Genomic DNA, 13,575 nt, shown 5'->3' with positions numbered 1-13,575 from the left:
GCCCAATGCACACTACAGCGACAGCGGGGACATTTTTCTGGTGGTCGAGACAATACCTTAGGGCACTGTCTCTTTAAATGTCCTTCAGCCCCACAATGAACACTTTAGTTTCATTTCCAATTCCTTCTGAGAATTCAGAAACCTCAATTCCATTAACAGAGAGATGTTGAATAACTGGAAATGCAGCTTTTGACCTAGCAATTTTGGAGTCAGATCTAAAGTCAGCCGCTTGTGCCATTAATTTTGCTGATCTCTGAGAACTTGGAACCAAGCAAAGAGAAACTAAAGACTCTTAGTAATTTATGAGTTAAAGTCCTATTGTAATAGGATATGAGCTATTGGTAGTAATCAAAATTTGAATTTCACCTTCTTTGTAAAGGCAGCTAGCGTAGCCTCTGAAGAGGTAGCCTCTTGAACTTCCTTAGCAAATTTATTTTTTAAATCCTCTGGGGCATCATAAAGATTAACTGCTTCATTAGAAGTATAAAACACCTGAGTTTGTGACAAACTATTTGCACCTTGATTAATTAGTATAATAGCTGTTCTGATGAGTGCCCACACAGACCAAAAATCAAGTGGTATTGTTTCTCCTGTCTGAAATGCCTTTTCCACATTTGTTCTGACTCTGTCCCATACTTCTAAATCTAAAGTTCCTGTATCAGGAAACCATGAATTAAACTCTACAACTCTTTGCACACAATTATATATCTGTTTTCTGGAAACTTGTGCACCATTGCTGTGAAGAATATGATGAATTAAAGAAACAAAAGGAGTAGACTTACCTTGTCCCATTACCCTGCAATAATTTTTATAACCCAACCGCAGCTGCCAACCAATACCAGCTGGTCAAATTATCCATCACCTCCTTTGGATGACCTGTACTTACTTGGCCAAGACTCCGCCACCTCCTCTGGGTGACTTGTACTTACCTGCAACTCTATCCTGAACACCTTTTCTTAATGCAATATCGGGGTCCCTGTTCGGGCGCCAGCTGTCACCAGTCAGTGACCACAATTCAAGCCTGAAGGGCTTGGGGGCCCAGAGGTACAGGCGCAGAAGAAATCAGGACAACCACAATTCAAGCCTGAAGGCTTGGGGGCCCTGAGGTATAGGCGCAGAAGAAATCAGGACGCAGGGGATGCAGAGGCGTGTGAACTAATGCATGCTTTATTCTAAGGATCATCCTTATTTATAGTACAACAAGAGGAAAAGAAAATGTTCTTCTCAAGCCAAATTATCTCATCATTATATTTACAATACCTTTATGATATTTGCAGTACCTTTGTGTTCCCAGGGCTCAGCCCTTTTTGGAATCGTACCTATCCTTCCATGCCTATTAAACATTCTGTTCTTTACTTATAACTTTATTAGTTACACAGCCTTATTATACAAGCTTACTTATGTACGTTTAATAGGGTTCAAGGAACTGTCAGTGTCATGATAGAAATCACTGTAAAAGAACATCCAAGTTCTCAGGGAACTGAAGTTTCCCGGTCTAGGTCTGAGTTTATTTCAGGTCAGAACTCAGGCCTTCACACACCAAGTTTTCTCATTACAGATACAATAATAGGTACAACCAGGTGTGGCACTGTAAATGTAGCCAAATTCACATGGTTGGAGAGGTCAAAGATCAGAGAGAAAACGCTACATCTGTCATATCCTTAGACAATTGTAATTAATTACTGAGTGCTATACATTGGTCCTTATAATTACACAAAAGCTTACCATTCACTACACATGAAAGAAGCTACATTTTGCAACAGATGGACAATATTACAGCTTTCACAACTGATAAACACAAACAATACATGTCTGAAAAGTGCCCAGCCCTAAGTGACACATCTACAATGGAAACTGTACAACTAAGGCTCATGGAACATAGTGTAACAGGGGGCATGGGGAATAACAAAGTATCCCTCAACTCTAACAAACAAAGCTTCCTCATACAGCAGAGTGCAATGCAAACAGAAGGTCTCAACTGGTTAAGTTTTAGAGAATAAGAGACTGCATAGTGTCTGTCCCTGGATAAGACTCCTACTTTCAAACTCACCCATCCATGACTCAGGACCCATTGCAGAAGTGTGTATGCGTGTGTGTGTGTGGGGGTGGATTCTAAGGGCAAGGGCTGGTGTATGATTATAAGAAAACAATCTTCCAGGTTTCTAGAAACTTGTTCATATAAACTTCCAGCAATGATAACAGCATGCACAACACACTTGAAAACTTAATCATACAAAAACTAAGCATAGAACTGGGGAAATGGGCTGTGCCTCCCAACCTAGATAGACTGACTAGAATTCAGTGGATGAATAAACACAAAGGGATCTGGGTACACAAACTTGATTGGTTATGCTTTAACATAATATATGACAGAATACATAAAATCTGTTGTGTCTGACTATGGGGAGAACAGATGGTGGAGGGGGTCTAAATATTATTGACATATTGTATGAAATGTGCAAAAATTCAATAAAATATATAACAAAAAAGAAATATGTGACAAGCAAAAGCATCCATGCCTCTGTGACATTCACCTTCCTTTCACTGTTTAGCAGTTGTTTGTCTCTAAACTTGTGGGATTAACTATTAAGAGGTAACAGTGCTCACAGAAATGAACTATTTACAGCTGACTGAAATAGGACTCTGATGACATAGAAGTCTTTAGCTCATTCATTAGAATGTGCTTTGACATAATAAACATTTTTGTCACAATATGGCCTTGATTGGAGCACATAAAGGGAGATAGCCTGTTTTGCTGTAGCTACCTGACTTTGCCATGAGGAAATTCTGCAGCTGTGCTTTCCTTATGTTAATAACTTCTTGGGCAGTTTACTCAGTGCTGCAGAGATCTCCTTGTTCCTCAACGTGTATATAATGGGATTCAGTAGGGGGCTCAAAACTGTGTAGAAAAGAGACACTATTTTTCCAACTCCTTCAGATGCATTTGGATTGGGTCGTATGTAAGTAATAGCAAATGTTCCATAGTATAAGACTACAACTGTCAGATGAGAGGAACAGGTGGAAAAGGCTTTAGACCTCCCTCCAGCTGATGACAGCTGCAGAATGCTGCATATAATTTTCCCATAGGACACAGTAATCAACAGAAATGGAACCATGATAAGGACTGCAGAAACAATGAAGATCGCTAAATTATTCGCAAATGTCTCTTCACAAGCAAGCCTGAGGATAGGTGGAACATCACAGAAGAAGTGGTTAATTCTGTTAGATCCACAAAAGGACAATGAGAATATCTGGTATGTTTGTGCAGTCACAACTAGAATGACGCTGACCCAAGAGGCAGCCACCAGCTGTACACACACCCTGTGGTTCATTATCAAAGCATAGAGCAAAGGCTTACAAATGGCCACATAGCGGTCATAGGCCATCACTGTTAGGAGGAGGCACTCAATACCTGCAAAGGTAAAGAAAAACCACACTTGTATTGCACAGTTCAACAGAGAGATGTTTCCTTTGGGGGCACAAATGTCCATGAGCATTCTTGGGATAGTGACTGTTACATAACAGATTTCCACAAAAGAAAAATTGTTTAGGAAATAATACATTGGTGTTTGAAGAGCGGGGTCCATTCTCGTTACTAGAATTATAATGCTGTTGCACATCAGAATAGCCAAGTACACAAGGAAAAACATCCCAAACAGAAACCACTTGAGTTGGGGAACATCGGAAAATCCCAGGAGAATAAACTCCGTAATTGTTGTGATATTTGATTTTTCTGTCTTAATATACTGTGTATCTGCAGACATGATAAAGTCAGCATGCTTTATTCATTTCTGTTGACTCAGAGATGCATACGTATGCTTGTATTTGCTCTTAAATTACTATTCCCCATGACTTTGGTTTGTCTCTGATGAGATTTATAATGAAAATGAACTAATCTGTAGTAAAATGAAAACAAGAAATAAATGATATTTTATTAGAATTAATTTCCCAAAAGTTATTACTAATTAAATATTACCAATAGTTGAACACTGTGACAGTGCAATATGTTCGTATTTTGTCCATGGGATTTTGTTAAATATGTGCCTTTTGTATTTTTATCCACACATATTTCTTTGAGATATAGGCATCCATTTCTACCATTTTTTTTTCAATCTAAAAACCTTCCCTTTAAGTTTTTCTTTAATTCTTACACAAGGTCAATTTTGAGTTCTTCCTTTTTTACTAGAGTAACACAATTCTGTTAAATCATTTCCTGTTTACAAGGCATAGATACACATATTATTGTTGCTCTTCAAAACGTTCATGTAATTTATGAATATAGAAAGTTAAGATTAATTCCAAAATTGTCTCCCATAATTTCTCCACAAATGCTTCCCATATATTGGGTTAAAAAGTGAATTAATTTAATTTATTAAAACAAAATTAATCCTCACAGGACATTGACCTACTTTCTGAGGTGTGTGAATTTCCATTTCTTATACAATTCACTTTTGCACCAATATGGTTTCCTTACTGTATTGTCTGTTTGTGATGATGTATGGAAAATTTGAATCTCTGAGTATTTCCTCATTCTGTCTATGAAAGTTAGTAGGGCTTCAGGAAGTGATAAAAGAACATGAGAAACAATAATTAAACTTTCTTCTTCATTATGTTATCATCCTATATGATTAAGTTAATATAATTTGACAGTGCTCATCACATTTTTGTAATGCTACTTATCTAAGTTCTAAGGGTAAATATTCATATGTACCCCAGCTTCTCAAGTCAGCCACCCGCATCACTTCTATTACCAACAATACATAACTTTAATGAATAAATGTATTGAGCCAAATAAGCTTCTGTATTTTCAAATTTATATTTGTGCTGCTTTTAAATACTATATGAAATCAATGATTTTGTTAGTAATACCATTGTCCCTGTTTGAAATAAGATCGGGCATGCTTAGCACTATATGGCCCTTCACAGACCATCATTTGACTTATATCTAATTTTGTTTAATAGCAAAGCTAGGGATACACAAGCTGTAGATAGTATCTCACAATAAAATAAAAAGCTCAGAATTTCATGTTTCCTTATTATCAAATGATCTTAAACCTCAAATTTAAAGCAAATCTTACCTAAAGTACTGAAACACCACAATTATAGCGCACCTGTGAAGATTTTCATCAACAGTCTATGAGAAGGAAGCCTATGTTTTTTAAATCTCAGTGGTAAATACACTCTTCTTTTTCTCAGGAAGTCCCCGTATTTCCAAAATATTTATATTTACTCAAATATTCACCTTCTCTTAAGTAGGGACAGAAACGCACACATGCCCTTGGGATCATGTTCTCTCATGTATTCTAATTAAGAAAATTTTACTTTCTCTTGTTTTGATGAATCCTAAAATGATCAAATTTGCACAATGTGGTTATCATTTTTTCTCGAGGCTTTTGAGGTAAGCATAAGTTTTAAATTTTCACTCTTCCACTTTTAAACGAAAAATGCAGTTCAAACATGGCACATAGACTTCAGTTTGGCAAGAGCATGTTTGATATATATATTTTATACATCATCTCTCTATATAAGCAAACTTTTCTATTTTTCCAAAATTTTCACCTTCTGCTTATGTTATTATACCTACCTAAATGTCTCCTGCCTCCAAAAAGAATAGATTTTTTTCTACATCTATTGATGAGAAGATCATATGATTCCTTTTCAAATTTAGATGCAATAACAAATTCACTTATGCTAAATCAATCATTTTTATAAGAAGAAATATTAGTCATACTGTATAATTACCCTTAAAATTATTATAGTTAATTTGGTTAAGAAATATGAATATAAAATACATATTATTCAGCTATCTTGTCATATATATGTATGTTTATATATATATGTATGCATATATCTACATATATAGTCTTGAGAGATATTTTTGCTATAGAATTTAAATCTATTTCTACATATACAAGTTAACTAAGAATTCCCCTGGATCATGAAAATTGCTGTGAATCTAAAAATAATATTTTATTTTTTGTAAATTTTTTATCAAATTTTTGTATACTTCATACAGAACATCTTTTTTGTTTGTTTAAAAATAAGTGGTATTTATTTTATTCTTAATTTCCTTTTTGCTCTTCTTCTTTTATTTATTTATTTTTTCCTAATGGGGCTTTTGGCTGCTCTAACATTCCCCTCTCTGAAAGGTAACCCTAAAATCTTTTAAGGATTAGATACAAGCTCCCAAATATTTTTGACATTTTTGGCCTTCAGAATGGAGTATGTTGCTAAGAGGCCCAAGGACATTGTGAGTTTTAGCCAAGAAACTGGCTACTTTTCTTTGGGGTCTTTTTACCCTAACTGCCTAGCCAATTCCTACCTCCTATTCTTATCACACCATCCTCTAAGGAGGTTACCCAAATTGCCAATAGGGAATCGGGATGCAGACCCCTCTGGCTTCTTCCATGCTGAACAGGGATGCAGGGTGAGGCAATTGGAGTAACCCTTCAGTGGGTCTATCTAAAAGACTCCCAGATTGCATAACTCTTATCTCTAATGGGAAAAAATTCCTTGAATTGTGAATAGGAGATGTGAAGGAGAAGTAAAGGCAAGAGGAATTCGAATTTCAAGTTCTAGACAGGGAACTAGAAAAAAAGTCAGAACAGGACAATTTTCAAATGTTCATATGAGAGTCCACTGGAAATTCTTGACAAGGACTTCCAAAAGCATCCCTCTATTTGGGTTCCTCCTCATTTTTCTTTTGTCTTCCAAGGCTGGAGTTATGGACTCAGGATTTGCTTTCAGGTATTTTGATAGCCATTGGAGTGTTTATAATCAGTGTCAGGTCCCTCTCAAAGTCTTCTAGATAGGGGGAGAAAACATATTTATCCATCATTTTAAAACAATAGTGGGTTGTCTTCCTTAGCTAAAAGTGGGCCCTACAGTATTGGAGACTAAGATTTGAAGACTTATATCTGACCAGTGCTTTCTGGTTAAGAACAAAATCATCAATGAGAAAAAATTGTCGAAATAATTTTTATGTAGACGAGCCTAATGTCTGGGAAGTGTAATCCTTTGAACTCTTAAGGAAATATATGGATGATTTTACTCTTTGGTTATACGTTCCTTTCAAGTGTTTAAGACCATACAGTTGGCCCAAATAAATCAATTTATTTTTACACTTAAGGTCATTTCAGGATCTGTTCCTCAGCAGTCACATGGGCTTGGGAAGAGCTCCTGGCTCCTTTCTTTTACCAGTTCCATCTATTTGAAGATAAGTCAAAGGTCCTGCTCGACCATGTCTGGATTCACTTGGAAACATGAATGGGAAGTTTCCTCTGAGTTCACCTTCCTCTCTCTAGACTGGACACTGGTTCAAGTCCATCTCATCGGGTCTCATGTGCTCCCTGAACAAGAGGACAGGTGAGTCATCACAGTTACAAGACATTTTGAGAGATGCTCCATAGTCCCCTGGAACTTAGTAGACCTTGGAGGGTAAGGGGGAAAAACTGTCCTTTGAGTCCCTCTGAGCACATTACTATAGGCCTTGAAATATGGCTGTTAGACATCCAAGAAAGATAGTTCCACCAGTCTGGTACTTTTAATTACCATGTGCTATGTAGATTAGGCTTGGGTAAAAAAACAAATATTCTGAGATAAACCTTGACTAGATATGTATTTTGTTCCTTAAACTAGTTGACCATAGACATTTTAAGATTATGTGTATATTATTTTTTCTCATCCTTTATATATCATAACAAACCTATACAAACCTTCATCACTTGCTTAGGCTTTCTCATTTTTTTTTCTATTTTGGAAAATATCTCCATTCTTATATCTTTTTAACATCTTTTACATTCTCATTTTTTTCTTTTAAAATAATTATGAGACATAATAGCATTAACAAATAAATTTTCCATCTGTTGTTGGACTTATTTTCCTGGAAATGCTAAGCAAAGCATAAACCCTTTTGAAGTTCTAGTGTCAAGTCAATGTTTGACTAAAGTTTTACTGGGGAAGCAATGAATTTATGGCTTACTGAGATAACTGAGGGGTTGCTGAGGTGTATGTAAGACCTGAGGGTATGCACACTGGAAAGCCTTTACCCACTATGGGTCATGCCTTCTCTTCCTAGCCTTCCCCAAATTGTATACTTTAGCCCTCCCCAAATTCAGGAGGCCATGTGTTATTAGGGCCAAATTATATAGAGTTGGCAGGGAAGAGTGGCTGGATAATCCAGTGAGGGTCCAATGACCCTGCTTGGCCCTCTTTTAATGAATGAGTACAATCATAAACAAACCGAATTGTAACGATGGTTAGTGATCAGGCTCAGCTAAAGTTGTGAGGATGGTAGTTATTTCATGCAGAAGGGACTGCTGTATAGCATAATCTTATTAAAAAGACCTGGAATTTAAAAGGATTTGGTGCTAGGGTCCACATATGAGGGAGAACATACGTCGTTTCTTTTTCTGAGTCTGTGTTACTTCACTTAGTATAATAGTTTCTAGATCCGTCCATTTACCTTCAAATTTCATTGTTTCATCTTTCTTTAATGTTGAATAGAACTCCATTGTGTAAATACACTACATTTTTGTTAACCACTCTTCAGTTGAGGGGCGTTTAGGTTTCTTCCATCTCTTAGCTATTGTGAAAAGAGCAACAACAAAGATGGTCATACAAGTGTCTCTACAATAGTGTGATGGCTAATCCTGGATGTCAATTTGACTGGATCTGGGATTAACTGAAGTGAGAGAGATCTTCTTAATTGGATCATCTGAAGCTGGAAGACACACCCTAAATGTGGGTGTTACCTTCTGATGGCAGCCCATATAAAAGGCTATGGCAGAGGAGAACACCTGGCTCGTTGCTGCTTGCCTTCTCTCTCACTGGTGAGTTGTCTTGCTGCTGTAGACTGAAGACTAGCTGATCTTTTGGAATTTGTCAGACCTTCAGTGCCAGATTGGGACTACTGAGACATCCAGCCTCATGGACTGAGTGACTGTGGATTCTCAGCCTCTCCAGTGTGGTACAGCCATTGTTGGAGTCTGTTATTCATTACTTGGACTCTATCCTGTGAGCTAAGCTGATAAATCTCTATACATATATATTCATTCTACCTGCTCTGTTTCTTTGGAGAACCCTGACTAATACAGATAGTGGTACCAGTAATGGTTCTAGAGAAACAGAATTGAAAGTATGACTTTCCTTAATGGGCTTGTTGGTATTTGGAGCAGGCTCTCCAACTCAGAGTCTTCAGGTAGCATGGAGAACACTGACCATCCATGGTGTAGACTATTTGAAGCAATTATGAAGATAAATGCATTTGAGTCTTTTAACTCACCTCTTGTGAGGAGCAAGGAATTTAGGACTATATACATCAAACATTTGATAATTTGTGGAAAAATAAGAAAAATAATGATGCTGGCTGTGATGCTGGCTGGTTACTTCTAGCATCTCTGGATAAAGTGATGAAGATAAACAATGAGCTTAATGATAAAATTGACAAGCCCCAGATTAAAATCAACAGTTTAAAAGTTTCCAAGTGTGCCCTGGAAGAGAATCTTCTCTCCAGCAGCCAGAGAGCTAAAGCTGCAGAAAATCAAGCTGGAGCCCTTATTATACATTTGGCTGACTGTCTCCCAATTGGCTGGTTCCTCCAATGGGCAGGGCCTGTCACAGAGAGGGAGCTAGGAAAGGAAACGGGGAGCCATCTTGGGATGGAAACCAGGAGGCACCGGTAGAGCATGATGATGTAGGAAACTTGCAGCCAGTGCAGCAACTCAAAGACAGAATGGACTGACTCCCTGTGTACCTGGGGTGAGATCACTGGCCCCGGAGGCATGAGCAAATGCTCATGGGCATGGCACGGTCTTATAAGGTGGGCTATGAGTCATAGTGGCAGGGGAGGGGCTAGGCACTGGATACTCATTACTTTGTAAGTTAATAAACTCACATAAAATATATTATATGGTTTGTCTGATAGCACAGGAGACCCAGAGAGAATTTGGGCCACAGAATTGGCATAGTCGGTAGGATATGATGAAACTGAGAATTAGTTTTAGAAGAGCGCTAATGACAGAGCTGATGTGGTTTTTGCACTGGATTACTAAAAAGAGGACAGCCAAGCAAAAGTGGGGGCCACAGCTGTGTTGTAAATATGGGGATATGTTGCGGGTATGTGATTTGTTAAGAGTTACACAAAGGTTAGAAAGTCTTCTGCCTTTTCTAGACTCAAAGGAAGTGCCTGGAGAAAGAGAGCAGCCACTTTGCATCACAAAATATATGTCCCAGGCAGGAGAAACTGTAAAGGCTTCACTGGAAGACCCAGTTACAGAGCTGGAGAGAGAAAAAAGGTGAGACACTTTAACTTGTGTAAAGTCCAAGGACTCAGAGAAAAAGACAGATAATAGGAAAAAGGAAAAAAAGAAGCTACCTTTGCTAACTGTACTATAGCTAGGAAATATTCCATGCTAGAACTGTTAAAACTAGGAAAAACTTACAAGCAAGCAAGAAGAGAGCCCCTGGCCACGTGGTTTGTGAGAGTATGGGACATGGGAGCAAATGACGTCAGTCCAAGTCCTTCAGAAGTTTCACAGCTGAGTTATATAACCACCCATCCGTCCTTATGATATAGGCTGTTCAACCTAGGCCAGTGCAGGGGGAAACAGTCCTTAATGGGATGGCTGGTTGAAGGCATTAAAGATACATGGCTGTCACCAAGGGAGACTAACATGATTAGCAGGAGATGGAGGACTATAAAGGATGGGCAAGCATTACTGAGAGAACTAGGTATGAGAAAAGCAATATATGATGTTCAGTTCACTGGGCCAGATGAGACTGTGTTCACCAGAGATATGAAAGAAAGCTTAATTCAACTGGGACCTTGAGAATGGTATGGAGCTTTAATGGCTTTATTAAGCCCTTTGATGGGACAGGATCTTTGTAAAGTGAGAGAGGCTTTGGAAAATCTAAGTGATTCTGGCCTTTAGTATGTAAAGTGTGTCTGTAGAATAGCAGAACACCATGCAAGAAATATAAAATAGACCAGACAGAAAAAATGGTCACTTTGGGTTACTCAGAGACAAATGTGGCAAGATATATGTCGAGCCCAAATTCCCAGAGAAAAAACTGATAGAAAAGGAAATTTGGTACTTAGGCATTTCTGGAAGGCTTTAAAACCAGAAGAACAGTTTACAAAGGACATTCGAAGGATAGCAACTGTACCAGGGGTGGTTAAGAATCCCCAAGGATTAAATAAGATGCATTTCTCTTCTGATAAAGGCTATACTAGGGGTGAAAGCAGGTTTTCCCACCATGTTGTCCTCCAGCAACCTGGTGTGGTCAATGGTAAGATGATAGATGTGGCTAAAGTCAGGAGGCAGACATAGAGCCTGTCTGACTCAGGGAACCAAGTGCAGGGGTGACAGGATAAGCCCCCTGCCTCCTTAGCCCAGTGCAAGGTCAGGCAACTGGAGCCAACACCTGTAAGTGTATGAAAAATAAAAGAATCCAAAGGTATAACTAAAAATGGTAATGAGCTAACCAAATTAGTGCCTCATACCCATGCTATGGTACCTAACAAGGATCTATGGAGAAAACAGTTAATACGAATGGACAGAAACTTTCCATGCTTTATGAGACCTTGTCTATGAGTGATTTAATATATAATGTTAATGTTCCTTTGAGTGTTTTACAGATGTGAAACCTATTTGAAAGCTACCTGAAGAAACAAAGGCCTGTGATAGACAACTGTTAAGAAAATCTACAGTACCAGGTGTGGGTTGCCCCCCCCCCATGAGCTGTTGGTCAGAGAGAGAACCTTGAGATCCTCCAATTCACCAAGGCTATTGCCATTAATGTTGGTTGTACACTAGAAAGGTCGGTAAGGCCATGTTGCTGAGGACACTGCATGTTTTGAGCACTGGAGAAGAAGAGATGGAATTGAGACTAAGCCAAAAAACTCCATGCCACTGGATGGATGACGTTCATATTGCTGGAAGGCTCTATACCGATGGTTGGGGAAGAAAGGATCCCCTTTAAGTCTACTCAATGCTGATCCACGTGCTTCACACTACGGACATGCAAGCAATACCTGCAAGTGTAAAAATGGCTCAACCACATATGTACAACTGACAAATTTCTAATTGGATAAGGCCTGCTCCTGGGGTAGAACACACATCTGGTGCTCTAGACCAGGCCAACACCTTTTGTTGAGAAAGGCTACAGGCCCTAATGGAGAAGCCATCATAAGTATATTGTTTAATGAGTATAGTACACATACTGGGATATCATCTAGGCATTTGTATTTACATTCATGTTTGTTTAAATGTGTCTATTTCCTTCCATTTGTCTTTATAGTAAAAGAATAGATCAGTGGCCATGGCCTAAGGACAACTAATGGGGAGGCCCAAGAAGCCACTATGTCACCATGATACAAGAGAGATCACCCTACATCTATCACCCCCTCCAAGGCTCAGAGACTTTAGCAGAAGATGGATGGTAAGATTGTAAGAGTGGAGGAAAGGGGTGGAGTGTCTCCCAATTGGCTAGTTCCTCCAATGAGTGGGGCCTGACATGGAGTGGGAACTAGGAAGGGAAGCCAGGAGCCACCAGTAGAGCGTGATGGTGTAGGAAACTCGCAGCCAGTGCAGCAACTCAAAGATAGAATGGACTGACTCCCTGTAGACCTGGGGCGAGATCACTGGCCCTGGAGGTATGAGTGAATGCTAGTGGGGCTATGGGCGTGGCATGGTCTAATAAGGAGGGCTCTGAGTCGTGATGGCGGTGGGGGGGCTAGGCACTGGGTACTCATTCCTTTGTAAGTTAATAAACTTACATAAAATAAATTATATGGTTTGTCTGATCACACAGGAAACTCAGAGAGAATTCCAGCTACACTGACCTGCAACGCAAATTTAACTCCCAGCCTCTAAGGGCGTCATCAGTAAATGTGAGACCATTGGTAGGGAAAGATTGGAATCCTGACACTTGGGATGGAGATGTGTGGGAGAACCCTGAGGAGGCTGAGGATTTTGAATCCTCAGACTCTAAGGAATTTGCTTCACCTGATGAATTAATCTCCTCACCCTCAGCAGACCCACCCTCCCCACCCTTGCCTGAGGAAACTAATCCACTTCAGCAAGACAAAGCTGATGTCCTTCAGGGCTCAGTTATTGTTGCCTCTAGACCTATAACTAGACTCAAAGCTAAACAGATTGCGGAAGGTAATCCCATTCAGCAAGACTAAACTGATGTCCCTCAGGGCCCAGTCGTTGTTGCCTCTAGACCTATAACCAGACTGAAAGCTAAGCAGGCCCCTGGAGGAGAGATGGAAAGTGTGGTCCATGAGGAGGTGTGCTACACCACTAAAGAACTTAGTGAATTTTCTAATTCATTCAAGCAGAAGTCTAATGAATATGTCTGGGAATGGATTTTAAGGGTATGGTGGAAGGAACATAAAATTGGATCAGGCTGAGTTTATTGACATGGGCCCCCTGACTTGAGATTCTAGGTTAAATCTAGAAACTCATGCAACTAAAAAAGGTGTTAAAAGTTTATTTGATTGGTTGAGGTATTTATCAAAAGGTGGCCTACTGACAGAGAGCCAGAGATACTTGATATCCCTTGGCTTGG

The 13,575-nt window shown here is 39.1% G+C and overlaps 1 protein-coding gene across 1 annotated transcript; it reads right to left on the bottom strand.

Annotated features, from left to right (window-relative positions):
* Positions 1 to 2,804: 2,804 nt before the first annotated feature.
* Positions 2,805 to 4,531, bottom strand: LOC103733460 (olfactory receptor 10AG1-like). Its single transcript, XM_008832251.2, has 2 exons — positions 4,475 to 4,531; positions 2,805 to 3,779 (listed from the first exon to the last, which is right to left on the bottom strand). Exons 1-2 carry the CDS (start codon positions 4,529 to 4,531, stop codon positions 2,805 to 2,807), a joined length of 1,032 nt encoding a protein of 343 aa, XP_008830473.2.
* Between the last annotated feature and the right edge of the window lie 9,044 nt (positions 4,532 to 13,575).

Source organism: Nannospalax galili, unplaced genomic scaffold (genome assembly GCF_000622305.1).
Source record: "Nannospalax galili isolate Female #2095 unplaced genomic scaffold, S.galili_v1.0 scaffold1716, whole genome shotgun sequence".
Taxonomy (NCBI): Eukaryota; Metazoa; Chordata; class Mammalia; order Rodentia; family Spalacidae; genus Nannospalax; species Nannospalax galili.
This window is presented reverse-complemented; position numbering and strand designations above follow the sequence as displayed.